Source organism: Chaetomium globosum, genomic scaffold, assembly GCF_000143365.1.
Source record: "Chaetomium globosum CBS 148.51 scaffold_5 genomic scaffold, whole genome shotgun sequence".
Lineage (NCBI taxonomy): Eukaryota > Fungi > Ascomycota > Sordariomycetes > Sordariales > Chaetomiaceae > Chaetomium > Chaetomium globosum.
Window position 1 is genome coordinate 4,532,238 of NT_165980.1, and position 24,716 is coordinate 4,556,953.

General features: G+C 56.3%; 8 protein-coding genes across 8 annotated transcripts; 5 read left to right on the forward strand and 3 right to left on the reverse strand.

Moving 5' to 3' along the window:
• Nucleotides 1-1,229: 1,229 nt before the first annotated feature.
• Nucleotides 1,230-4,393, forward strand: CHGG_08306 (uncharacterized protein; the record flags this gene model as incomplete). The annotated part of the gene is made up of 2 exons (XM_001225961.1): nucleotides 1,230-3,146; nucleotides 3,218-4,393. 2 exons carry the CDS (start codon nucleotides 1,230-1,232, stop codon nucleotides 4,391-4,393), a joined length of 3,093 nt encoding a protein of 1,030 aa, XP_001225962.1.
• A 586-nt stretch (nucleotides 4,394-4,979) lies between these two features.
• Nucleotides 4,980-5,789, reverse strand: CHGG_08307 (uncharacterized protein; the record flags this gene model as incomplete). Its single annotated transcript, XM_001225962.1, has 1 exon — nucleotides 4,980-5,789. The coding sequence occupies one exon, from the start codon at nucleotides 5,787-5,789 to the stop codon at nucleotides 4,980-4,982; it is 810 nt and encodes a 269-aa protein (XP_001225963.1).
• Nucleotides 5,790-7,688: 1,899 nt separating this feature from the next.
• Nucleotides 7,689-11,098, forward strand: CHGG_08308 (uncharacterized protein; the record flags this gene model as incomplete). Its single annotated transcript, XM_001225963.1, has 2 exons — nucleotides 7,689-7,729; nucleotides 8,038-11,098. 2 exons carry the CDS (start codon nucleotides 7,689-7,691, stop codon nucleotides 11,096-11,098), a joined length of 3,102 nt encoding a protein of 1,033 aa, XP_001225964.1.
• Nucleotides 11,099-12,420: 1,322 nt separating this feature from the next.
• Nucleotides 12,421-13,755, reverse strand: CHGG_08309 (uncharacterized protein; the record flags this gene model as incomplete). Its single annotated transcript, XM_001225964.1, has 5 exons — nucleotides 12,421-12,464; nucleotides 12,525-12,703; nucleotides 12,769-12,984; nucleotides 13,073-13,269; nucleotides 13,339-13,755. The coding sequence occupies 5 exons, from the start codon at nucleotides 13,753-13,755 to the stop codon at nucleotides 12,421-12,423; spliced, it is 1,053 nt and encodes a 350-aa protein (XP_001225965.1).
• A 282-nt stretch (nucleotides 13,756-14,037) lies between these two features.
• Nucleotides 14,038-14,554, forward strand: CHGG_08310 (uncharacterized protein; the record flags this gene model as incomplete). The annotated part of the gene is made up of 2 exons (XM_001225965.1): nucleotides 14,038-14,235; nucleotides 14,420-14,554. 2 exons carry the CDS (start codon nucleotides 14,038-14,040, stop codon nucleotides 14,552-14,554), a joined length of 333 nt encoding a protein of 110 aa, XP_001225966.1.
• Nucleotides 14,555-15,996: 1,442 nt separating this feature from the next.
• CHGG_08311 (uncharacterized protein) lies at nucleotides 15,997-17,484 on the forward strand (the record flags this gene model as incomplete). The annotated part of the gene is made up of 3 exons (XM_001225966.1): nucleotides 15,997-16,079; nucleotides 16,133-16,157; nucleotides 16,336-17,484. 3 exons carry the CDS (start codon nucleotides 15,997-15,999, stop codon nucleotides 17,482-17,484), a joined length of 1,257 nt encoding a protein of 418 aa, XP_001225967.1.
• A 1,707-nt stretch (nucleotides 17,485-19,191) lies between these two features.
• CHGG_08312 (uncharacterized protein) lies at nucleotides 19,192-21,259 on the reverse strand (the record flags this gene model as incomplete). Its single annotated transcript, XM_001225967.1, has 3 exons — nucleotides 19,192-19,247; nucleotides 19,306-20,803; nucleotides 20,897-21,259. The coding sequence occupies 3 exons, from the start codon at nucleotides 21,257-21,259 to the stop codon at nucleotides 19,192-19,194; spliced, it is 1,917 nt and encodes a 638-aa protein (XP_001225968.1).
• A 1,203-nt stretch (nucleotides 21,260-22,462) lies between these two features.
• On the forward strand, nucleotides 22,463-24,334 carry CHGG_08313 (uncharacterized protein; the record flags this gene model as incomplete). The annotated part of the gene is made up of 5 exons (XM_001225968.1): nucleotides 22,463-22,667; nucleotides 23,042-23,097; nucleotides 23,347-23,652; nucleotides 23,956-24,042; nucleotides 24,152-24,334. The coding sequence occupies 5 exons, from the start codon at nucleotides 22,463-22,465 to the stop codon at nucleotides 24,332-24,334; spliced, it is 837 nt and encodes a 278-aa protein (XP_001225969.1).
• Nucleotides 24,335-24,716: the final 382 nt, after the last annotated feature.

Sequence of the window (24,716 nt, forward strand, 5' to 3'; positions counted from 1 at the left end):
TACACACGCGACCTGCCCTCGCCTTCGACTATAACTTGCGACTTTGTAGTCTTGTCGGTATGCGAATGACTGACCATAAATATGAAGGAATATTGTACGTAACTTAGTGAGCCCGTCGTCGGTGAGGTCACTGTGGGCCAACAGTCAGAAGTTGCCATTTCGAGATGAGCAGATCATTCCCCTCCTCGGGGGGCCTGGAATCTTTGAGGAACCCGCTCCCCTGCGTAACTTGACATCAACCTTGCGCATCGCTGCCCCTATTTTCGCGGTTCCTTCAGAGATTCCTCCATGCGACAGGGGCTCGGTTCCTTTCCCAATTGTATGTTTGCCGTGATTCCCGCCACTGTCATGGATCTGGAAGGCACGAACGTCCTGTCGGCGAGGATGGAGTTCGAGCAGCTTTATACAAGAGTTAAGGTAATTTCCCATCAACAAGGCACGGCCCCTGAAGTACCGTACCTGGTACACTTTCCCAGACCGGTCTTGTCACCGTTTCTAACCACTGTGCTGCTGATCGTCCGACTTTCAGCTCTTCGGAACCCCCACCATCCCAATTGCCCTAACCTCGTGTCCACACCGTTCCGTCTGCCCCCCCTGCCTTTCCTTGTTCCTGAAACTCGCTTTCTGCTTCTTCTCCAACAACCAGAGTTCATTGACGGCAGACCTGATCTGCGAATTGCGGCCCCCCAAAGTTGTTGGTTTGAGAGGTTCAACTGCAGGTGTCCCTTGCCGTTATTCAACCGACCCCGCGGCAACTCAGCGAGGCGACCAACAATCACAGACCAGGGTCTCTCTTCCCTGCTCCACCCAGCTTGAAGAACAAACCCCACACGAGCCGGCTCTGCAATCGTTTCCAAAGACGGCAGTCAAATAAAGCCCCAAAGCGTCGTCTGCTGGGAAAAAGCTGTCTATATCTGACACCTCGCACGAAGACGCTGTTGACGTTGATGAGCCAACAAACAGCACCTCCCCCATTCCCTTCACGACATCCTCAGACGCTAGAAACCACCAGGTGTTGTGTGCAGCGAGACGAATTCGGGACCCTCGTACCCAACCAACACCGCTTTCCAACCTTCCGATACTGGACTCAACATGGCGGCTTCATGACGGGCTGCGCTCAGCACACTACTCCTGCGATCACCACGCCGGCTTAACACTGGAGCTCGTGGTTGCTGAACGCGCTGCTACATCCCCCCCTCGATTCCGCCGCCGCCATTGATACAGCCACTATGCCTTCCGACCACCGAGCGACCGACCGGCCCTCCTATTATACAATGACGACACCAGCGCCGGTGTCCGCAGTGAGCCCCCAGGGGCTCTCCCATTCCCGGTCCAATTCACAGTCGTACATCAACAACAGCAAGCCTACAGTTTCCCCCATGCCTTCCCCGCGGCCTCCGCCTGGCCAGCCGCACCCACCCAAGCTTTCTCCCGGAGCCGCCCGAGGCGCCGTCCAAGATGCCCGAAGCTCGAGTCCAAACTACTTCGGACTGGCTGCCGACCCCGCCGCCGACCCGCGTGATTCGTGTTTGGTGCCCCGCGAGAACTGGAGTTCGCCGTCATCTTCGGTTAAGTCGTTCTCCGCAGCGATCCCCAAGCAGCTTCCCTTGGATGCGAACCCCGAGTTTGAGGCCTTCCGAAGGCAAATCGATGCAAACCGCGCCAGGACCGGCTTCAGTTTATCGACTTCCCACTTCAATATTTCAACGGGAGGCGCACACACCCCGCCGGCCTCGACGCCGTCTGCCCTGCAGCGGCCACGGCCTCCAAGATGGCACACCCAAGGGGGCGATAGCTCGGATATCCCGTTTCCGCGGCCTCGTATCGCCACCGGGTCCTTTAGCTCTGGAGACGTCCCTGGCACCAAGTTTGACAAGGACGCCCATAGCCTCCAAGAAGACTCTGCGTATGTATCTGCAGACTCCAAGCGCAGCTCCGCTGTTTCGCTGAACCCGCCTTTCTTTCCGAACATGGGCAGGCACGAGATTTCCCCCCCTAAACTACCATCGCCGTTCTCAAACCCTGACCGAGCAGGCACCAGCCACCCCACATCCCATACGAATGACCAGCCGTCGCTGCAGCCTATACCCCGCGGTAAGGCGGTCTCGTTGTCCCCCGGCTCGTCCAGTCAAAACGGCGTCGTCGCGGCGCCCCAGACGCAGGGAACTAGTGGCCCTGCTTTAATATCTCCCACGGAACTCAAGGACATGTTGGAGGACCAGGACGCGAAACTCTTGCTGCTAGATCTTAGAGTCTCGCCTCAGTTTGCGCAATCTAGGGTGCGCGGGGCGTTGAACCTGTGCATCCCGACGACGTTGCTGAAACGGGCAACCTTCAACCTGCAAAAGCTCCAGCAAACTTTTCAGGCGGACCAGGACCAGGAAAAATTCTCCAGCTGGCGTGATGCAAGCCATCTTGTTGTCTATGACGCCTCTTCATCCGACAAGCGGGACGCCGTTTCCGCCATAAATATGATCAAAAAGTTCACTAACGAGGGCTACTCGGGCCCCGTAGGCATCCTGCGCGGGGGCTTCAACGCATTCGCAGCATCATACCCGGCCCTGATCGATCGTTCCTCGGGTGGGCCATCGCCAGGCTTGTCACTCGGATCTGGCCCAGTGTCTGGCGGCCTACGTGCTAATCTACCACCAGTCATTGGCGGTGTGGTGTTGCCCAATGCGAGCCACAACCCGAGCCCATTCTTCAACAACATCCGCCAGAACCAGGATTTGGTCGATGGCGTCGGTCAAATAGACATTGGTGTCCCAGCAGGCCTCACTCTTTCCAACCTGCCGCGGTGGCTTCGAGACGCGGCCGAGTCTGGGGACCATGGGAAAAAAGTCTCGGATAAATTTCTGCGCATCGAACGCACAGAACAATCACGCATGCGCGAGGCATACTCGGTGGTCGGACCTGCAGATATCCAAAACGGCACTCATAATGACAGGACTAAAGTACAGCTATCGGGCATCGAAAAGGGGGGGAAGAACAGATACAAGGATATCTTGCCTTTTGAGCACGCAAGAGTGAGGCTTACAGGCCGCCCCGAAGGGACTTGTGACTATGTAAACGCGAGTTACCTCCAAGCGAAGCGGAGCCACAAGCGGTATATTGCGAGCCAGGGTCCACTGCCGGCGACCTTCGAGGTGAGGATTCGCAGCTCTTGCTCCCAACGCGTGTTGCTTTTCCCGTAACGGCAGCTAACTTGATCGTGCAGGACTTTTGGTCTGTAGTCTGGGACAACGACGTGCGCGTCATTGTCATGTTGACCGCCGAGTCGGAGGGGGGCCAGTTGAAATGCCACCCGTACTGGAAAGGCAATGACTTTGGTCCTGTAAAGTTGCGAGTTCTATCCGAGAAGAAGATCTCGCTGGACATCGACAAGCGGAAACCACCGCCAACCGCGGCCATGGTAACGACAGACGGCAGCGCAAGCACTTCGTCCCCCGACGCACTTCCACCTGACGCCACCCGACGGCGTGCGAATACCACAACGACGCTCGGCACCGAGTCTCAAACCGCCAACCACTTCATGTTTCCCCCACAGGCGGCGGCAGCGACGGAAACCCCCCATGTCATTGTCCGCACGTTCGCTCTCAGCCACGCCGCGCATCCCTTCTCTCCAATTCGCGAGGTTACACAACTCCACTACCCATCGTGGCCCGATTTCGGTGCCCCGGCCCAGCCCAGCCATCTCCTCGCACTCGTCGAGCTAGCAAATATCATGCAGCGCGGTGTGCCTCCCCGTGACGCACCGGGGAATTTGACATCGGCGCCCGTGCCGCGGCAGAACAACGGCCTCGTAAGCGATTCAGCGAGCAATCCGTTCTTCGCGGACCATGACTCTGGTCGAGATAGTTCTGCCGGTCTTAGGAGGATAGACAGTGATAACATGTCGCTGGCTTGGTCCGAGGGTCCCGAATCCCAAGAGCACCCTCGACCCTTGTTGGTACACTGCTCCGCCGGTTGCGGCCGAACAGGCGCGTTCTGTACCGTCGACAGCGTCATTGACATGCTTAAGCGTCAGAAGCAGCATCTGATGGGCCCCACTACGACTGCGATCCGTGGCCGGGACCGGCCGGCCCCCGCATTTCCCGACTCGGACGGGGATATCAGCATGAACGAAGGAACTGCCGGGCCCGATCCTTCAGCGATAAATCAACCCGACGCTCCGCTCGGCATTGACACGAGTTGGCTCGACGACGACACCGTGGACCTGATTGCGCAGGCTGTGGAGGACTTCCGTGGCCAGAGGCTGAGCATGGTGCAGAGCCTGCGACAGTTTGTGTTGTGCTACGAGACGGTGTTAGAGTGGGCGCGGCGGCTCCAAGAAGACAGAGACGGGGGGGTCGACGGAAAAGGGAGAGGTCGAAGCGGGAGCCTGGCATTTTAGGAAGCGCCGCTGAAGGTTCATATCACGACTGGACAACGTCTGTGAGGCTCATTTTCGGGGATGTGGTTGGGAGGCAAAGGAGCATTTAGAGAAGGGTTATGGACTTATGGCACGGTTTGGGATGACTGCTTGGGACGAACTCCGGAGCTCCGCACGTAGTCTGCGGATTTGCGCAGAGGGACTCTGCTTTGGTTTATCTTGCGAAGAGGACACACCCCAACCAAGAGGGGAAGTTCTCCAAGGATACCTTGATGCATGACGGTCTGGCGTATAGCAATAACAATAGACAGGTTAGCCGATCAATTATTCATACGTGTGTGTTCAAGGTGTTGGTCAGATATTGGGTGAATACCATGATGGTTTTCTAGCGCAGGTTTAGGGGGCGGTCGCGGCAAGACGGCCAGAAGCAAGCGTAGATCGACAGATTTTGAGATGTTCCCCCACTTCATTTTCAATGTTTATTATACCCTGCCCTGTATCGTACAAGGCGTGCTACCCACCAGCTAACGGCTCGGCATCACAGACGGAGCAGCGCAGTTACGCAATCTGAACCATGGCTAAACCATATCATCCCCTCTTCCCACCACTAGCGCCAGAGCTTGGCCAGAGACACCTCCTTGTCGTCGTGCTTGTTCAAGATCTTGGCGGTAGCAAGCTCAAAGTCCTCCTGTGTCACATGCACGCGCCTCTCCCGCAGGGCATACATGCCGGCCTCGGTACACACACCCTTGAGCTCGGCGCCGGAGCAGCCGTTCATCTTCTCGGCGATCTTGGTCAGGTTGATACCGCGCGTCAAATTCATCTTGCGACTATGGATGCGCAGAATGTCGGCGCGGGCTTCGACGCTCGGTGGCGGGAACTCAATCTTGCGGTCGATGCGGCCAGGCCGCAGGAGAGCCGGGTCTAGAATGTCCAGCCTGTTTGTAGCCATGATGACCTTGATGTTCTTGGTCGGCTCGAACCCGTCGAGCTGGTTGAGCAGCTCCAACATGGTGCGCTGGACTTCGGAGTCGCCACCTGATGAGCCTTCGACGCGGGACGACCCGATGGAATCGATCTCGTCCATAAAAATGATACTTGGCGCATGTTCGCGCGCCATGACAAACAACTCGCGCACCATACGGCTGCCCTCGCCAATGTACTTCTGCACTAGTTCGGAACCAGATACACGGATGAATTTGCAATCGGTGTGGTGAGCCACGGCACGGGCCAGCAAGGTCTTTCCGGTGCCCGGAGGGCCGTAGAGCAGCACACCTTTGGGTTGGGCAATACCGAGCGACTCGAACAGCTCGGGGTGCTTGAGACCGAGCTCGATAACTTCCTTGATTTCCTTGATTTGCTGATCTAGACCGCCGATCATGTCGTAGGTGCTATCGGGCACCTTCTCAACCATCATGAGGGAGACGAGCGGGTCGACTGACGAAGGCAGGATCTTCTCTAGCTTGTACGAGTCGGATAGCAAAGTCACCCGTTTGCCGACTGTGAGCTTCGAGACATCGACCGAGTCGGCGACATCGACAACTACGGGGAGGCGAATCGCATTAGCACAAGACAATAGAGGGCCCTAACCCACGGTGGATAGAGGCACGGGGTGGCGCACATACCATATTTCCCCTCGGGATGTACTTTGACCAGGACCTTTTTAGTGCCCATCACCTTGACTACTTCGCCGACATACGAGCCCGGTTGTTGCAACAGCCCCAGCTCTTCTCTGAGTAGGCGTACCCGCGAGTTGTAGTCATTACGCTGAGCTTCGAGGCGGCGGAGAACAGCTTGGCCTTTCAGAATCTCCAGTTGCATCGCCTCAATCTTGTTGTGGTAGTAGTTGTCGAGCGCCATGGTGGTGGCGTCGCTGTGGGGGTTTTGCGGGGTGCTCGGTAGGAAGGAGGGTTTGGCGGGAATCTCGTATCGCGAAGAGTCTGGCGGGACAAATGGGGCTCTGAAAGCCTAGGCAAGATCAACGTCGCGAGGTGTAACAGAGGTCGATGTCGGGTGGTGCTGTGCGTGGGAATGTGATGCGGGCGGATCCAAAACGGGCGTCAACGGGCTTGGCTTGAAGGCAGCGCAAGTCCACGCAATGCGTCTGGTCGCCAACGCCAAGGCTCGACTTGCTCTGGGCAAAACCGTGGCACGTGACTTGGCGCCAGCAACCTCCCACCTCCCCCCACACCGACTTGGCGATCCGGAAATGAATGGGTCCAGCTTCACTTGGCTCACGAGCAGATGATGTCATTTGCGAGAGGGTTCCGAGCAATGGATCTGGTCTCGTGGTATTCGTGTACTGCCTTACTTTACCAACTACGAGGCAAGATACCTAGGTACATATATAAGTATACAGGTATAACTTACTGCGTGGGAAGCTGCACCTTCGTTCTGGGCCAAATTTATAATTAAGTGTCATGCGTCAGTCTTATCATGCGAGGTGTTAATCGTCTGTCGATGCCTTGCCTACAATCCAGGAGGTGCAGGGACTTATGGCATGTCACACAGCGTACTTGGTAGCCTGCCCGGTTTGTTGGTCAGTTACCTCTGACAGCCCTGTCGCACTTGGGCAGATGATCAGCAGAAGCCTGGAGGGACCGCCCGAAGCGCAGCACAGCAGCAGGCTCACAGGGTCGGGCACAGGGTCGGGCGCAGCCACCATTGCTACGGCACATCCCGTTGTTGGCGGTTTCGCAGATTCCACGGTGCCACATCCGACCACTGGCGACCCACCCCCAACCACATCCCTCTGCAGCACTGCGGTGGTGCAAACATTGAATGAAGTGAGAAGGATGCCCTCCTCGTTTCACCGCTTCGCTTGGTCGGCTCCTTTGACGGGATATTGACGCTGTTCTGTTGTACTAGTATCCGCTCAGTCCCGTCGGTCTTGCCGGGTGCGAAGCTGTCGCATTTAGGTCCGATTGCCTAGCTTATCAACCACGCGCACCCCATTTTCCACTCAGCTCTTTGCGGCTGCCTTGTTTACCCCGGTTTTCAACTACAACCATTTTCCACTTGCAGTTACGGGCTACGAGACTGCCATGCCATCCTAAACCCGCTGCATCCGTCCCACCAACCGCGCGTTTGACGGCCCTGGTCTGCAGTTGTTGATGGTCGAGACGAAGCCCGACTAGTTAAGCTCAACCTATCCCGATCGGGATCATCGGCAAGAAGTCTTCACTTCGCTCCCCTTTCAACGCTTCTCAGAGCCCGTCCATCATGGAATCCTCCTCAGGGCCCGGTCGCGACTCGCCAGCCCACCCCTCTCCAGCCGGCACGCGACGGCCTTCGCAATCCATCTCTACCATTCAAGATGATGACAATGCATCCGACAGCCTCCAGCCCGCCGATGCTGTGCGGAGGCGACCAGAAAGTGGGTATCGGCGATCGCGTTCTCCGCATTGTCTCCTTGGCACTGGGGACGCGGCTCCGTTGCCGTTGTTCCCATTGTTATTCTTGTTGTTTGAAGGTCCTTGAGGACGAGCTGGCTGACGTCTTACTTTCTCCTTTGCAGGCGCCATGCAAAGTCCAAACACTGGTGTCCCTTCTCGCTCCGATGGTGGCCCGTCACCAGCCGCCGATTTTCCCGCGCCACGAACCGGCTCAGGAGCCCCGCGATCGCGCCCCCGGAAACCGCCCCTGACGCGGCGCGCGTCTTCCAGCGCCCAAGCCCCCTACCGAGGCGGCGTTTTCTCAGTAGACGACGGCATCGCCGAGGTCGAAGCTGACGCCGCGGAGCGCCAGCAGAGTTACACGACCACGCTACGAAGACGAGCTGGTGCCCCGCCCGCACTCGTAAGGATCCACTCTTCCGCCGCTGACGAGGATCCCACCGGCGAAGAGATCGACGACCCAGACGATCAGGTCGACAGCAGTAGCCCGCCGGAGGAGGCCGGCGGAGATGCACCTGAGATAGAGCACCCGGACGTCGCGACACCTGATGATGACGGGGACGTCAGCGACGCCGAGAGCTTCACTCTCAAAGACCGCCAGCAGGCCATCAACCAGACACATCCTTTCGGAATCAGAATTTGGAAGCCAGCCCTGTACAAAAAGAGCCGCTCGGTGCAAAAGAACGCCGAAGGCGATATTCACTCATCACCCGGCGGCCATGTCAGCACTTGGCTGCTGTTCTTCAACCTTGTGTGGACCCTAGCTTTTGGCTGGTGGATGGCCCTGATTGCCTTTACCGGTGCACTTGTCTGCTTTCTTTTTGCCGCCGCGCCGGGCGGGCGGGAGTATGGCCAGGTTCTCTGGGGCCTGTCAGGTTACATCTTCTATCCCTTTGGCAAGTTTGTGGGGCTGGAGCAGCAAGAAGCTTACCTGGACGAGGACGAGGGCGAGGGCCGAAGCATCAGCGAGTACGAACAATGGCAGAGCGGTGATTTGGAGTATGGGCGGCTGTTCTTCGGGCCAGATAGGAACCGCTCCATCGTCGGACGGTCCCGGCGAAGCCTCGACTCGGAACCGGACGAGACGGAGAGTCTCCTCGGAAGAGGGCGCGGGCAGGTCTTTGATGATCATCTTCCTCGCATGAAACGGAGATTGTTCGGGCGCGGAGAGTGGAACGTCGGCCGCGTCATCTTCTTTGCCTTCTTCTACTTCCTGATCATGCCATCACTCTTTCTTGTCTCGGCTATTTGCTGGTTTTTGGTGTTCACGATTCCCATGGGCAAGGTCACCATGCTCCTGTTTTCCCATCTACGGCGCCACCCCCTGGCTCTGTCCTTCGAATCCGACATCGCCTCCGCCCGCGCCCCTACGACACCCCAATCTTCCATTTTGCTCTGTACCTATCGAGCTGTCGGCCTCAAATACTGGAAATACACCATCGATGGAACCAACATCTTTTTGATCAACCTCATGGCCATTGTGGGCTTTGTCATCTTTGACTGGCTCGTTCTTGATGGGCTCCTGGATATGGACAACTTCCTCACGTCTCCCGCCTTTCTTTTCGTCTCGGGCCTCCTATCCATCATACCGCTCGCCTACTTCATTGGTCAAGCGGTGGCATCCATCTCAGCTCAGTCATCCATGGGGCTCGGCGCAGCCATCAATGCCTTCTTTTCCACCATCGTTGAGGTATTCCTCTACTGCGTCGCCCTCCGGCAGGGCAAGGCCCAGCTTGTCGAAGGCAGCATTGTCGGCAGCATTTTTGCTGGTGTCCTCTTCCTGCCAGGCCTGTCTATGTGTTTCGGCGCCATCAAGCGCAAGACCCAGCGCTTTAACTCGAGGTCGGCCGGTGTGACCTCAACTATGCTTCTTTTTGCAGTCATTGGTGCCTTTGGCCCGACTCTCTTCTATCAAATCTACGGCACCCACGAGCTAACTTGCCAAGACTGCGTCAACTTTGACACTCCCAACGATGGTGGGGGGGCTTTACGTGACTGCCGCCGTTGCTATTTCTCCCAAACGCCCGCTCTTAGCGACCGATTCTACATCGAAGCGGTGCGTCCTTATTGCTATCTCGCCGCCACAATGCTGTTCATGTCCTATATCATCGGACTGTGGTTCACGCTCCGCACGCATGCGGCGGTAATCTGGAACACGGAGGTAGATGAGAAGAAACACGATGACCACGCCACCCCTCACCCAACCCCCCGACCATTGGGCAATCCACCGGTTGGGGAAGCCAGCGGTGTGGATATTCGAGACTCGCACTTGTACAAGCGCATCCTTGGCCAGTCCCTCCGACAAGTTGGGCAGTACTCGCGAACGGACGAGGAGACGCGGCAGAACACAGCTCTCTCCGGAGGCGGAACCAACGGCACCCCTCACCTAGTTCCGCCGAAGCCCGGTGGCAGCTACGGGACTACTGAGGCCGCTTGCGCCACTATTAACATCCCCGGGCTAACCGATGCCGAAAACAGCAATCTCGTTCATCAAGTGGCCGAAATTGCCGCGACTGCTGCCACTGTCGCCGCTAGAAACGTGCAGGCAAGGCGCGGCCCACCAGGCACCACCCCGACGTCCGCCAACCCACCGGCTTCGGCCAGCCACTCGGGTGCGGTGCGCAGCGCCGCCATCGTACCGGGCCAGGATGACGCTACAGGGCCGGCGGGCGCGCAGGCAGACGGCCACGGTGGCCACGGTGGCCACGACGCGCCAAACTGGAGCCGGCTCAAGAGCGCCATCATCTTAATGGGAGCCACTGTCCTCTACGCCATCATTGCCGAGATCCTTGTGGACACAGTTGATGTAGTTCTCGAGAGCTTCGACATTGATGAGAAGTTTCTCGGGATCACGCTATTTGCACTGGTTCCCAACACCACCGAGTTCCTAAACGCCATCTCATTCGCCATGAACGGCAATATTGCACTCTCCATGGAAATTGGTTCCGCCTATGCTCTGCAGGTGTGTCTCTTGCAGGTTCCCGCCTTGGTGCTTTTCTCGGCTGTCAACCCCCTCGGGGTCCCTGCCGAGGACGTGGCCCGGTACACGTTCAGCCTGCTTTTCCCCCAGTGGGACATGGTGACGGTCATCCTGTGCGTGTTCTTGCTGAGCTACATGTACGGCGAGGGTAAGAGCAATTATTTCAAGGGAAGCATTCTACTCCTCAGCTACCTGGTCGTCATCATCGGCTTCTACTTGAGCAGTTTTGAAACCAGCTTGGAAGACCCCGAGAATGGCGTGAGCCGGTTCGACACGTTGAGGGCGGATGGGCAATGGATGAGTTATAACTTCAAAACTGTTGGGAGGAGTACCTCTGGCACCGCCTTCTGAGGATCATCTTGGGTGTTGGGGGATGGCAAATGTCTTCACTCGGTTTTCGGCCGCAAGTATGCCGAGACCCCGATACTGCCGGGACTATGGGCGTATGAATTTGGTCGTCGGACGAACACATGAGTGACTCTTGGTTGCGGGCAGCCTGGTCTGCAGATTGCTTTCGTTTACTTCTCGGGTGGTCCAGGTTCACGCGGGGAGCTAGTGCATTCAAGGATATATATGGATCTCGTTCATCGTTCTGCTTTTCTAGAACAAATATGGAAGCCCAGTGGAACCTATCCGCCGCGGTAGTGCTATTGACAGGTTACGTGCAATGGAACCCTCCTCCCTGAGCTTCGCCATGACTGGTGGAAAATAAACCATCCTGCTCTTGACCGCCCATGTCTCAAATTCAGCCCAGCATCTATTCTCCAAGATCGACGCCCGTTCAATGTCTGGTCATCCCGCCCCGCGGGCTAGTGATGGCGGAGGAGATTTAGGCAGAATACAACAACATTCTTCTAGAAGCACGGGGTCAGCGCTGCCGTACGGGGATCTTTCTGGGTCTGCCCTGGCATGTGGCATCCGCCCACGCATTTCGACCGTAGTGCGGCATGGCCGTGTTACATTTCATGCGAAAGGCACGCGCCGGGCAGGACAAGAGGCCAGCCAGGGGCCGCCGTTAATAAAGACTCGTCTGGCGCTCAACCTTGGCACTGTCACGGTTTGGCTTTTCCCGGCAGAACTTCTGGGTACCGGCCATGGGTCGTCCGTGGAGCCGGGTAGTAGCGACTTTATGAAGAGCCGGCGAGTTGGGGGCGTTTGGGCATATGGGGTGGGGGTTCAAGAGTCACCGAACTTTGAGAACCGAGAAAAATGCTTTCATAAGGTAATTTCGCCGGCGGTTGGTTTGTATATTATTTGGATTAGACTTAGTTCGAGTTGCGCAATCTTGGGTTAAAGGAGCAATATTGAACGCAAAAGGCCCAGGCCCGTCAAATACAGCGCAGCCCAAGATTCAGTTTGTAGTAGGAACGGGTGTGGTTGAAGATGGAGCGGGAACGGCCAAAACTCTGCATCAAGAACAAGTTGGTTTCTGGTGCTGAAAGCGGAGATAATACTCAAGGAGGTGAAGACTATGGCTCGAGTACAATGGTGAAACAAGAATAAGAAGTCAACCGGCAGAGCTGCCTGCCGTCCAAAGAAAACCACATCGCTCTCCGGGAGTCCTGGAAGAAAAACGGCTAAATGGGACGGTTGTAAGACTGCCGGCCAGTCGGGGCAGCGTATCAAGCCCTGGCTCAGAAACAATGCTCCCCAAGTCGAGTCTTGGTGCCAGTTTAGGCCCGCAGGGCCATCTCGCCCATGGGCATGGCCTTGAGCCCTATTGAGATGCGTTAGTATCAAGACTTTCTTGCCTCCAGGAGCTTCATAGGAAACCTACAGCCATCGACATCCTCGGGTGCTTGTTGCTTGATGGTGCAAGCGTTGTACTGCTCCGGAGTCTGGGCAGTGAGGCCAGCAGCAGGGCAGTTGTTGTTGAGATTGCAGCCGCTGTCCATGGCCCGCTGGAGAGTATCGCCCTCCCACCCAAAGACGTAGTCACCATGGGCGGCGGAGCCACTAGTTACAGTTAGCCTTCATTTCACATGCTCACAATGTCCAGGGGCAGGGCGCGAGATACGTACCCAAGGTTCATGCTGTACATGAACGCCGGGCCGGAGTCGGGCCAGATGCTCTTGTCGGCGAATTTGCTCACATCCCACATCAACTCGTACATGACCTGGGGAAGCTTGACGGGATGGCTAGAGGGGCAGGCGCCGCCACCGCTAGCACCGGAACCCTGGCCATAGGCGACGTGAGACTTGTGATCGGGAGTATCGAGGTTCTTGCCATCCCAGCATCTAGGTTTCATCATTTTTGTCAACTTTCTATACGGTCCAAGAAGAGCAAGGCAGGGAAAGGAAGAGAGAGAGAGAAGGGATGGCGTACGTCGGGAAGATGATGGTCTGACGGATCATCTTGCAGCGCGTTTCTTGGGGAATCGCGACGGTATCGCTACCAGTGCAAGGAGCGCCACCAACGAAGGGGGTGTCACTCGTCGACGTCCAGCAGCGGTGGCAGATGTTACCCTTGGAAACCTTGCTGTCGTCTGTGTTGGCGGCGTTGCCCGCGAGCATACGGAAACCCTAGGGATAGAAAGCCGGTCAGTCGATGTGTTCCACCCGTCCACCCTTTCTTGTAGCGAATGTACTTACGGGCTTGAAGGCAGTGGTTTTACCGCTAGGAATGTAGTAGACATCCAGACCCCCGTTGTTGACGAGCTTGCCCTGGGGACCACCGTTGCCGACTTGCGGGACGCGGTGGTAGGTGCCGTTCTTGGCCTTGAAGAACATGACAGCAGTCCAGTAGTTGGACTTATCTTGGTTGAAACTGCAAGACGTGCATGTCGATCGCTTGGCCAGGTCGTACTCAACGGGCGTCATGGTTAGGTTGAAGGAGTTGCCGCCAACGATCTGATGAAGATGGGGCGTATAACGGAGGCCTGGGTTGACCAAGGGGTCGACACGGTCAACGACGAGCTGGGAGCAGGCGAACCGTAGCATGTTGAACTGTGCAACGGCACCGTTGGCCAGCAGCGCCGCCGCTGCGGCGAGGGAAGCCCACTGATGCATCTTTGACTTGTTCCCTTAATTTCGATCTTCTTGGTGTATGTCACGAGCTCGTTCGCCTACTCCTGGGATGGGACTGGCTGGGATGTTGCTTTTTCCTACAATCTGCTCCTCGCGATAGAGATCTGAGAAAGGGGAGAGGTACACGAGGCCTGGCGAGGAATCAAAGGCTTTAAGAACGGCGGAAAGCAGATCAAATGACGTTGCACCGGGACACTTACACATGTCGGTCTCGCCCCATCCGCGCCCCTCCCCCTTCATTCTCTTGACTTGCTTCTTAGCCCCATGGATGGCGATGACCCGGTCGAGCCAAGTGCAGGCCGTTCAGGCGCCCCGGCAACCAGCAACTGCCGATGCTACGGAACAAGTTCGAAGGTCTTCTGTCATTTGGGTATAATATCAACGATTGGTGTTGAGCGTGCCCCAGCCGTTATTGGACAACCCCCTGCTGCAGCTGTGACAATTGCCGGAGTTCCGAATGCGGTAGGCTGGCTGGCACCTTGCCCTGGCGCATACCAATAAGGTACACATTGCCCTATTGAGTCCCCCGGGTAAAAGGAGAGCCATCCCACCCCAGACCCCCAATATCCCTATTATTGCCCAAGGTCACACCCCTCGTTCGCCGCCTGCCTTGGCCCCCAGTCGCGCACATGGTTCATTAATGAAGAGCCCAGCGGCAAAGCCCGACCAAGTGACGTATATGCAGCGGATAGGCGCCGAGCCAGCTAGGTGTTCATGGCAGCTCACGGCCCGGGGAGTGGAGAGGGGGGAGGGGGTGGTTGTCAGATGTCAACAAGCCTAGCTGAAAAAGTCTGGGGTGGCCGAAGTTTGCGGAGGAACGAGGTTGCTCTGCATGGGCCCGGGGACGGCGGCATACCCAAACACGCCCGTTTTCATTTACGCGTGTCCCCACCGTTGGTCGACTGGTGATGGTTTCGGCCCTTTCCAGGATATGGCAGAGGCAGTCCTCGGGTCTGCAGACTGACAAAAAAGCGCCATGACAGCTTCCAATTGTGAGCCCCGACCAGTGAACAGTCATGGCATGCTCACGTAGATGCCGAGGAACCAGCTTGAGTGGGATACCACCATATGGCACTTGGTGGTCCGCTATTAGGGACGGGTGAAGTTGGGTAGCAAGATCATCTTCTGAAGATGGACAGAAGCCGAGAGTGGGGATCAGTTGTGATATTGTTATCACGCAGCTCTTGGGCCAGGTCTTGTAACACACCCCTTTCACGTTTTTGTCGCGATCTCATCATCTGTGCTCGGTAAACCTCCGCTTGGGCCAATCACTGACATCGCTAGGGTGCTCGGTGGAATATCTGCCGACCGCGGGCTGTGCCGGCTTTGTAAATTCGCGGCAGGCGATAGATGAACAGGGCCCCGGCGAGTTCTTCTTTCGTGAACTTTCCGAACCATACCCTCTGCTCGCGCTCTATTCACACTTGTCGCGTTGACCCCCGACAAAGTGTGCCGCCTAGATCAGCACTGGCTCCTCCTCCTCCATACGCTCTCCGGGTCAGCTCAATATGCGGCTCACATTCGTGGTTGGAAATCAAGTGGTCGGACTTGGGAACGATGCCCGGCAGATGTTCTTGTGCCCCCCAAACCCGCGTACTGGCCGGATTCTATCCGTTGATGTCGCTATGACTTCTTCGCCACCTCTACTTTAAGTCGGGCTTGGCCCCGGGGTGTGATCAGCCGAGCACGCACGTTCTAATCCCCTTGGGAACTTGGCTGCAGCTTGAAAAATGTTGGTGTGGTGAAGTCGAGAGGGGGGAAATGCAGCATCTGGAGGCGTGGAGGGCTCCATCCGGGTCGATCGTTCGTTGACGGTAAGCCCACACCTATTCTGTCCTTCTCTCTATAATATGCCTTCTTGCTGAACCCAGCTATCGTATCCAGACCCCCGAGCATGGCACCGATGGCCTTATTCTCGGCCATTTTCTATTCTTTCCAATCCTGACAAAGAAGGGAGCTGCCCTTTATATTACCTTCATCGTTCAAGTAAGCCGGTATTGTGCCCTCCCAGTTGCGAAGCAATAATACCTCGCTCTTAGGATTAGCTAGTAGCTGCTGTGCCGAATTTTCCCGGATCCGTCGAAAAGTGGTGACGGCGGTTGATGTTAGAAGAGACACATGGGGGAGAAAGCAGAGGAGAAAAGAACCTGACATAATCAGCACCATTCACGTGGGATAGTATTCCGCTTCTATGCGGTATGATCTTGCCCAAGTCATGCAATGATGCAAGCCAAGGTAGGGCTTGAGCAGTACATGTCCTCTAGTGGGGCCCCGATTGTGGAGCGAGGGTGCTTGGGCTGGAGTTTGTATGGATAGGTAATCACTTGAACTAAGGTACTTGGCATTAAACTGATTCTAGAGGGGAGCTGCGAGCGAGGGGCCCAGTAAGTTCCCAAACAACTACACATGTTTCTCGAGGCAAGCCCGGCAACAAGGCGACTTGGTTACCGCCCTCCGAACAAACAAATCTCCGCCGTTATCATTGGAGGGAGAGAGGCAATAATAAACAAATCGCCTTGTCTTTGCTAATCCTTGGCGTACTGCGCAAATACAACAACCAAGTCCCGAACAAGTCGCTCCGGTACCGGGGACAAGTGTGACAGGAATCAGCAGGATCACTTGGCCGTCATGGACAGCCCTTACCGCCACGAGCTCGAGGTAGCCCTCGCAGTAGCCCAAACAGCTGCCCGCATTAGCCGCGAGGTTCTTGCTGCCGCACAGGCTGATGCTACCCCGGGGACTTTCGACCTAGTCAAGGACGACCTGAGTCCGGTTACTGTCGCCGATTTTGCTATCCAAGCCCTTCTCACCCGCACCCTCCGGAATGCCTTCCCGGACGATGGATTCATAGGCGAGGAATCAGCCGACGAACTGAGGCAGAACCCAAGGCTAGCGTCCCTCGTGCTCGCCATCATCGCACAGTGCGCGGGTGACACCCTATTCCGTGACGCCGATGACCTCTGCGATGTCATTGATTCCTGCACTACGCTCACGCCGGGCCCTGGGAGGATATGGGTGTTTGACCCCATCGATGGCACCAAGACATTCATTCGCCGTGAGCAGTATGCCATCAATATCGCCCTACTCGAAACTGGACGCCAGGTCTTGAGTGTCGTGGCTTGCCCTCTCTTATCGGTGGACGTCACGCCTCCGGTAACGGACGGGACCGTCGACCCGACCGGGAAGGGGTGTGTTCTATATGCACTTCGCGGACATGGGGCTCACATTAGGCCGTTGTTGGGGGACCATGGCGAGGCGCAGGCTCGGAGGCTTCCCCGGCACGCCGATGACGCAACGTCAACCAGTGACCTTCGCTCTGTCACCTGCTGGGCTTTGCTCGATTCCGGTGTCGATGTGGTACACAAGGGCGTGGCCGAGCTGCTGCACGTACCATTTCCGGGTAACGACCTGCTGGGCTGGGTTCCCAGATGGGCCGTTCTGGCCGTCGGCGCTGCCAACATGACTGTCTGGGTTTACAAAAAGAGGGACCGGTACGCCAAGATATGGGACCATGCCGGCGCCATGCTGTTGTTTGAGGAGGTCGGGGGGTTGATCACTGACGTGCACGGCAAAGAAATCGATTTGACAGCGGGGAGAAAACTTGAGGCCAACTTTGGGTTCGTCGCAGCTCCGAGGAGCCTGCATCACATTGTGCTCCGGGCGGTGCATGATACGCTTAAGGCGTCCGGGAAAGAGGCGCTCCTTCAATAGCTAGTGATAGCCGCACATGAAGGCGGGGATATGTATTTGTTACAAACCAAGTCGGTCAACGCGATGCTCCCAAGTCGACAGACATAATCATAAATACATGCTCGCCAGCACTATCCCTTCCTTGCCGAGGAATGCCTTGCCATGAATGGCCTGATTAGGAACCACCCCTTCTTCACCGGCCCCTGAAATCATCAAAGTGCGAAGCGGGAGATGCTGAGGTTTGAGCAGGATTCCCATTACGGAGTGGAACCCGCAGTAGGTACGTCGAGTGAATCCGTAGAAGGATTATCGTCCCCAGGTCCTCTAACTTGATCCCCAACGTCCAGTAGCTAAGTCATCAACCTGCCTTTTCTCCGCTTCCTTTTCCGTTCACCTGAGCCCACCTTCTTCCATAAAACATGACCGGAAAATGAACTCATCGGCCACCAACAGCAAGCAGATGGTAAAAATGATAGGCGAAAGTATAAAAATGACACCTTGGTTTTGGGAGCTGCTAGAAAGCGTCAGCTTGCTAGGAAGTCCAAAGCAGAGTGTATTCAAATGAAGGGAGGGCGATAGCCAAAAACTAAAACTACGTAAAATAAATGAAATAAAAGCAAATATATTATAAAGTACGAGTGCGGTCCGGAGACGCGGGCGCAAAACAAGCCATCCAAATGCAATCAATCATATGGTGGGTTGACCAAGACAAAAACTTTTGTATTTTCTTCCGAGAAGTGCTCCTTCACCACTGTCCCCTGACTGTTGCGTTCAACGCACCATCAACCACTGCGGACGCGCGTTTTAGGCGGAAACGGGACAATTGAGGATGGCACAGTGGGTGGTATTAATGATTTTTTTTCGTTGCCGTTGTCTTTTACTCCCCAGAGGCGGCATGGCAAGTGTGATAGAGCCCGCCGAAAGGAGGTTGTCATAGCCATCTAGGACGTGACATCGTAACACCGTAACATTCGTAAAGCCTGGTGGGTTTGCTGGCAAGATCCACCGGTCTTCGCCACTCAATGGGCAGGTCTTGGGGTCGGGTCGGAGATGAAAAGTTGGCCAAGGCGGCGGCCATAATCGTGTGGTCATGCCCGTCTTGCGTTGAGACGGGGCTATTGGAGTGGATGGTTGCCCATGCAGGTGTAGAAAGTATGTGTATCCCAATTCTTCATCCCCATCCGTGTCGTTGGGTTGGCACCCCGTCGTCATCATCCAACGTGTGATATGGGCAGGGAGGGACGACCGGTACAGTTCGTTAGACGGGGGTAATCGATGTGTAACGAGGACATGGCGATGTACACCTGATCGATGAAGCCCTGATCGTCGCATATCCCTGAACCCATGGGGAAAACAATGCCCAACCAAAGAGGAAAACGGGGCTGGCGCGGAAAGAAAAAGGCACCAATTGCTTCGGGAAACAACCAAAAAAAAAGAGATATTACAATGTTTTGTATGGTCGAGGCGTAGAAAGCGCGCGATGGCCAGCTGATGTTGGCTTGGCCGACGGCCATCCGGCTGCATCCGAGCTAACGCCGGTACACGTGCCGCAGGTGGTTCTCCTCGGAAGGAGCCGTATATCCAAGAGGACACAAATGATCGGAAGCGGACAAGGGTGTACAGCGCCAAGGGGTTAGACAAATCGCGGACACTGGCTCTTGCGGATGCAAACCCCGTCTTTGCCAAAGCTTGTTGCTGTTGCCGGACGGGATGGGGCGGAGATTCACACTACTGGAACCTCGACGCCGAGGAGGATGTTGTGCGAACCCCGTTGTCGGACGAGTCTGGGCACATTGATTAGTACGAGGGCTTGTAGACCGGCTGGTCTAGGTCGTTACTTACCACTGCCTCGCTGGATGTGGCCATTGGTCCGGCCTCGCCCCCCGAAACCAATTTTCTCCCCCCAATCGCCGCTGGGCCCGTGAGGCTGGCGCTCCGGCACGCTGCGGGTGCTGGTTCCGTTCAGGCCGGGGCGCTGGCTTCCGATGGCACCCGGAGTATCCCGAGGTCGCAGCCGGTTGCCATTGAATGACTCGTTCAGATTTAGCGAGCCTAGCTCCCCGATCAACATGGATGACGGTTCGTTGTTCGAGGCAGCGCCCGGCGTGGTTGGTGTCGTCAGAGCGCTGGGCTGGCCGAGGCTGGCGCTGTACTCACCGTACTGAGCCACGTTCGTCGCGTGGGCGCTGTTCCCTTGGGGGTATCCCGATGTGGTGGACAAGGACGGGCTCGGCGTGTAGGACCGGAGATCGGCGAACGACTTGACGCCGCGAAGCGCATTCAGACCGCCATCCGGGCTGTCGGGAAGTTCCAGGGTCGGGCCATGGCGACCCTGTCTGCCTAGCGTATTGTACTGACCGGGCACGCTACCGCGCGTTTCGGCAAAGTCAATCGTGGCGGCGCGGCTCAAACCCCTGCGGTGGGCATCAGCGGAGACACCTGGAGGCATGTGGATGGCTGGCGCAGCCCCGCTGTCCTTGATAACATGGATCTGCCTGTGTTGTCCCTCGCCCACGGACCGGTGTTCGAGACCCATGTTATGTGCGAGGATGTGAACGGTACGCCGTTGCTGGGGGGTAATGGTACTGGGGAAAACAATGATCTCGCGACTCGGATCGCTCTTGAAGAGCATCAACTCGGTGTAAAAGCTCAGCGTGTCCGGGTTGTTAAGGTCCACATCTCCAGGGGCCGCATGGGGGTTCGCGGCCGCGCTTCTCGCGGGAGCCTCCGCAGGAGACTTGCGCAACGGCGAGTTTCGAGTCCGGGACGTGTGTGCCGCGTTCAACGAATGCATCGAGGATTGGGAATGGAGAGTTATGGGCTGATGCTGCTCCTCGAGCTGACCGCGCTTCTCCCGCTTTTCCCGCTCAATCCTCTCTCTTTCGTGCTCAGGTAGCATCTTTTTGTACTCAACCCTCAGCTTCCTGCCCTGAACCTCGTAGCCGTTTAATTGCTCAATGACGGTCTGCGTGTCGACCGGGTTCTGAAAATTGGCAAAAGCGAGGCCACGGAAGATGCCGTTGTCGAAATGGTAGTTGAACGCATACGGCTGCGGCAGCCCTAGCTCGGACATGATGGTCGTAAGCATCTCCTTCCTCACATTGAAGGGTATGTTTTTGATGACTATGGCAGTCGGGATTAGGTCGTTGCCCAATGCCTTGGCCTCATGGCGAGGATCGTACATGTTGGTCGGGTAGCCGTGACGTTCGCTTGGAAATGCTCCGTCGCCGTTCATGAGGTTCATGGCCGGGTTGAAGCTACCAACTGCAGGATATTGAGCAGAAGGGACCGGGGGCGGTGGTTGGCTTCCGAGGCCGGGCTGTTCGGGCATGGTCCACTCCTGCGTGCGAAGATGTCAGCAAAGCGGTTCATGTGCAAAATCAAGGAGGTGGAGGGGGGGGGGGTCTCCGGGCGCAACACGTGGGGGGCGAACCTGGGGTATTGCCCTCCGGGCGCCTGAACGAAGCCTTCCATCGCCTAGCGCACCGGTCACGGTGCTTGCACCCGAGTTATAGGCCCAGGCCTGGGCATTGCCCATGAAGTTGTCCGCCGCAAAGCCTGGCGAGGGTTGCATTCTATTGTGCCTGAAGGCATTGCCATCGTACGAACCGAAGCGGTCATCGGCCGCAAAAAGCGCTGTGGGAGCTTGGACGGCAGGGTCCATTTGCCGCTGGTCCAAACGGCTGAGGCCGGGATGACCAGTGGTGGTGTTGTAGCCCGGTCTCGAAGAGCGGGGGGACCGGTTTGCGGCGCTCATCGCGTAGGCCGGGAAGTAATGGTCGGGTTGTTGGTTCATATTGACGGGAGTTCGAGGTAGCTAGCATCGAGGTCCTGCGAACCAGGACAACACCGGGGGGGGGGACTCTTCTTCGTCGGGCGGGGATTCAAGCTTCTCAGGGACGGAAGGGCGGCTGTTGCAGGTTGAGATCAAAGCGGCCGTCTCTGAATCCGATATCGAACTGTCGGCTGCCCCCTCTCGACGTGGGAAGCCGAAGTGCAAATTCTTCGAGTGGAGAGGCGCGTGGTTTTTCGATGATGCAGAAAAGGGCTGCAGACGTCGATGAAAAAAAAGGGACGAACAACAAAAACTCTCCACAGTACCGCGCTAGGGGGGTGTCCCAGGGGGTGCGGAGACAAGGAAGGTGGACGCTGAACAAGTGTGTATCAAATGTTTCTAGGTCATCACGTCGTCCGCAGCTTCATGGATGTCGTGAAAGTGGTGCGAAGGCCCCCGAAGTCTAGAGATCGGAGGGTTGGATGGATTTGGATTGAGAGAACATGGAGGCAATGCGGGCGCTGAGAAAGTGAACTGGCAGGCGCACTTGCTTGCCCGTCAAAGCTGAAGCAGGGAGGCGGTCTGGTGCTAGCGACGTCTTTTTTTGTGCGAGATCCACCCACTGTTGAGTCCTCCCAGAACCGGGGCAGCGGGGAACAGGGGGTTTGGTGCCGCTCCCTCGGCGTGCAACACCCGAGTTAGGGAGGTTGGCAGAAGGCAAAAAGGAGAACCCAGTGGCCCGGACTTCGTAGCCCGAGGTCTGACATCAACGGTGTTGGGATGTTGCGGTGGCAACTCGGTACTCATAATAGCAACACCACTGCCGAAGGCGGGCAACGATGCCGCAAGGAGACCGGGACCTAGCTTTGTGTGTTTTGCCCGATGTTCATGCTGCGTCTGGTTCGAGGTTCCTCTGCTTGTGTCGGCATGGCATGGCAAGCGCCCTAAAAAAAGGGCGAGCGTGAAGTGGATGCGCTTGCGGGAGCAGACCCGACACCCGTCAGTGGCCCCACTAGCGCTAACTCGTTCAGATGATGGAAGCTGGGTCAGGCCGCCGACTGAATGTTTTTATTGGGCTGCGGCTTTCACCGCGCCAACGCGGGCCCAGCGAGGCAGCCAGGCTCGTGGCAGGCTGCCAGGCACAAACGGTGAAGGTTGGAGGGCACTCAATTATCCTTATTGAGCTTGCGCACAGTTAAAACAGCTCGCATTATTATGCACACCATGGCGGATGACGACGGCGAGGCTGACAATGGTAAGCAGGGGAATCACGTCCGAGACCTTGGGCCGCAATCAGTGAATGCTCGGTGCACACGGTTTAGTTATGCCACGGCCAACCGTTTGAGGAACCTGGACGGGAACTTGAATGAGAAGAAGCAATGGCCGATGAAGTCGATCATCATCAATCAACAACTCGCCTCACCCCTGAGTGAGCCGAATGGCACGGGCCACGCTCCAAGGACCAACATGCAATGCCTTTTGGTGGCAACTAATCACGGTTACACCCTCGAGTTGTGGATGATCCGTGATCTTTCTTATCATTTGTTCTCAACCGTTGAAGTGAAGATAACCATATCTGTCTCGACAGGGCGGGCTGGTCGGTGGTGTTCAGTTAGGAGGTAATTACCTACCTAAGTTACGTAGTAAGTAGGAAGTTAGTTCAACATCATCGGTTAGTTTTTGGTTTCGAGTTCATCCCATCAAAGTTCAGTGCAGGCTTTGTCACGGACTAATTATACTATAAATCTTTATTTTATCAACCACTTGGACATAAAGGACCTTGTTTCCACCTCAAGTGTGCAGGTACCCAGTTTTCAACCGCTGAGGGGTGTCCTTTGTATCGGAGGTTCCCCGTGAATGTAAGTGACTTGGGTGACAAAGAGTCGAACAATACCTCAGCCCTTTAAACGGAAACGAAAACAAGGGCAATGTCTCTTCCCGAAAACTCCTAATACAGTGGGTGACCCGGGATAAAACCGGGCGCCTCCCTGATTGAGTGTCTCAAGCAGCCCGAAGCAACTTGGACACCCCCTTAAATAGCCATCTTCATTTTAACTTACTTTGTCACAGTTTGGCCTGCTGGCTCCGGGCTACCTACCTACGATCAGGTTTCCATCGGTAACGAACCGGTAGAGAACGCTTCCCCACAGGCCGCCGCCGACCAGACAGCTAACCGGCTAGCTATGCTTGCGGAAGTAGCAAGCACAGTGGCTGATACTACAGAACATTCAATACAACGGCCTACACAGCCAACAACCCCAAAAAGTTTAGGTGATATCGAGCCTTCACGGGACTGCAAATTCAACACCATTGCCGCTGCTGTTGCCACCAGCGCCCCCGACCACGTACCCATGGATCTGGAGATGCCACGAGTGCGATTCAGAGTATCCCTTGACAGCCACCCGGCGATGCTTGTACTGCAGTCACAACTTTTGTACAGCGCCTTCAGCAGGCACCTCCTTAAAACGGAGGCTCCCCGGGAAGAGGGACTGTTGTGATGCCGAGTTTGATTATTACAGTTGGGCGCAGTGGGGTGCATACCGTCGGTCTGTTGCTGCCATCCGCGCCGGTGAGATGGCGAAAAGCAGTATCATCACCGCAGTGAAGTCGAGCAGTCAAGGCGGAAAATTTTTTCTAAAACGACAACGAAGTTGTGATATAGGGGCTGCGGACCAAGATACATTTGCATTGTTTGCACTAACCACAGTACACTCTAGGCAGAACGAGCCAGATACCGGGAGACTCGTGTGGAAGCCGCTATCGAGGTCCGCCAAGAGAAAGGTGGCTCGCGACAAAAGGAGTATGTACGTCTCTGGGCAGTACAACTGCGGGCTTCATTGTGACTTTCCAACCGAATGCGTCCGCAATATATACAGCGCTTGGACTGCGAGGAAGATTCGACTCACTGATGAGCAAAGTCCTCCCGTCAGCCGGCCCCACGAGGAACAGGGCAGCTTTGAGCACGAAAAGGACCTGGAGAGCGAAACACAAGAGGAGCGGGTTAAGGAGAGGAAGAAGGATGCGGCAGCCCCCGAACAGTCTCACGGACCGAGAAGGAGCAGGAGGCTTTGGGTGAAAGAGGCCAGGGAGAAGTAGACTCGGGAAATTTTGGAAAAGTTAAGTCGACTCAACACACTGACACAGCCAATAAAAGGTTTCATTTCATTCGCTGATCCGAGTGACAGGATGAGTGAACGCACGCAGACGACTCTGGTTTCAACGTTCAACATTGTAACGGACATGTGTCGAGTTAAGTAATGAAGAAAGTAATTGCGTCCTATCTGTTCTTCTCAGAACCCGTTGCCCTGTCTTGCTTCGTAGGCAGGCGTTCGGTTTCGGCGCTCGCTAGTTAGAGGCCAAGGTTCGCGCCTACAGAGGACGAGTCATTGCAGGTGTCTGAGGCACCGCACCAGCATCCACGGGCGTCCCGTAAGCGCAGGATAAGACTGTTGTTACAGATACCAGAGCCCCCAACAAC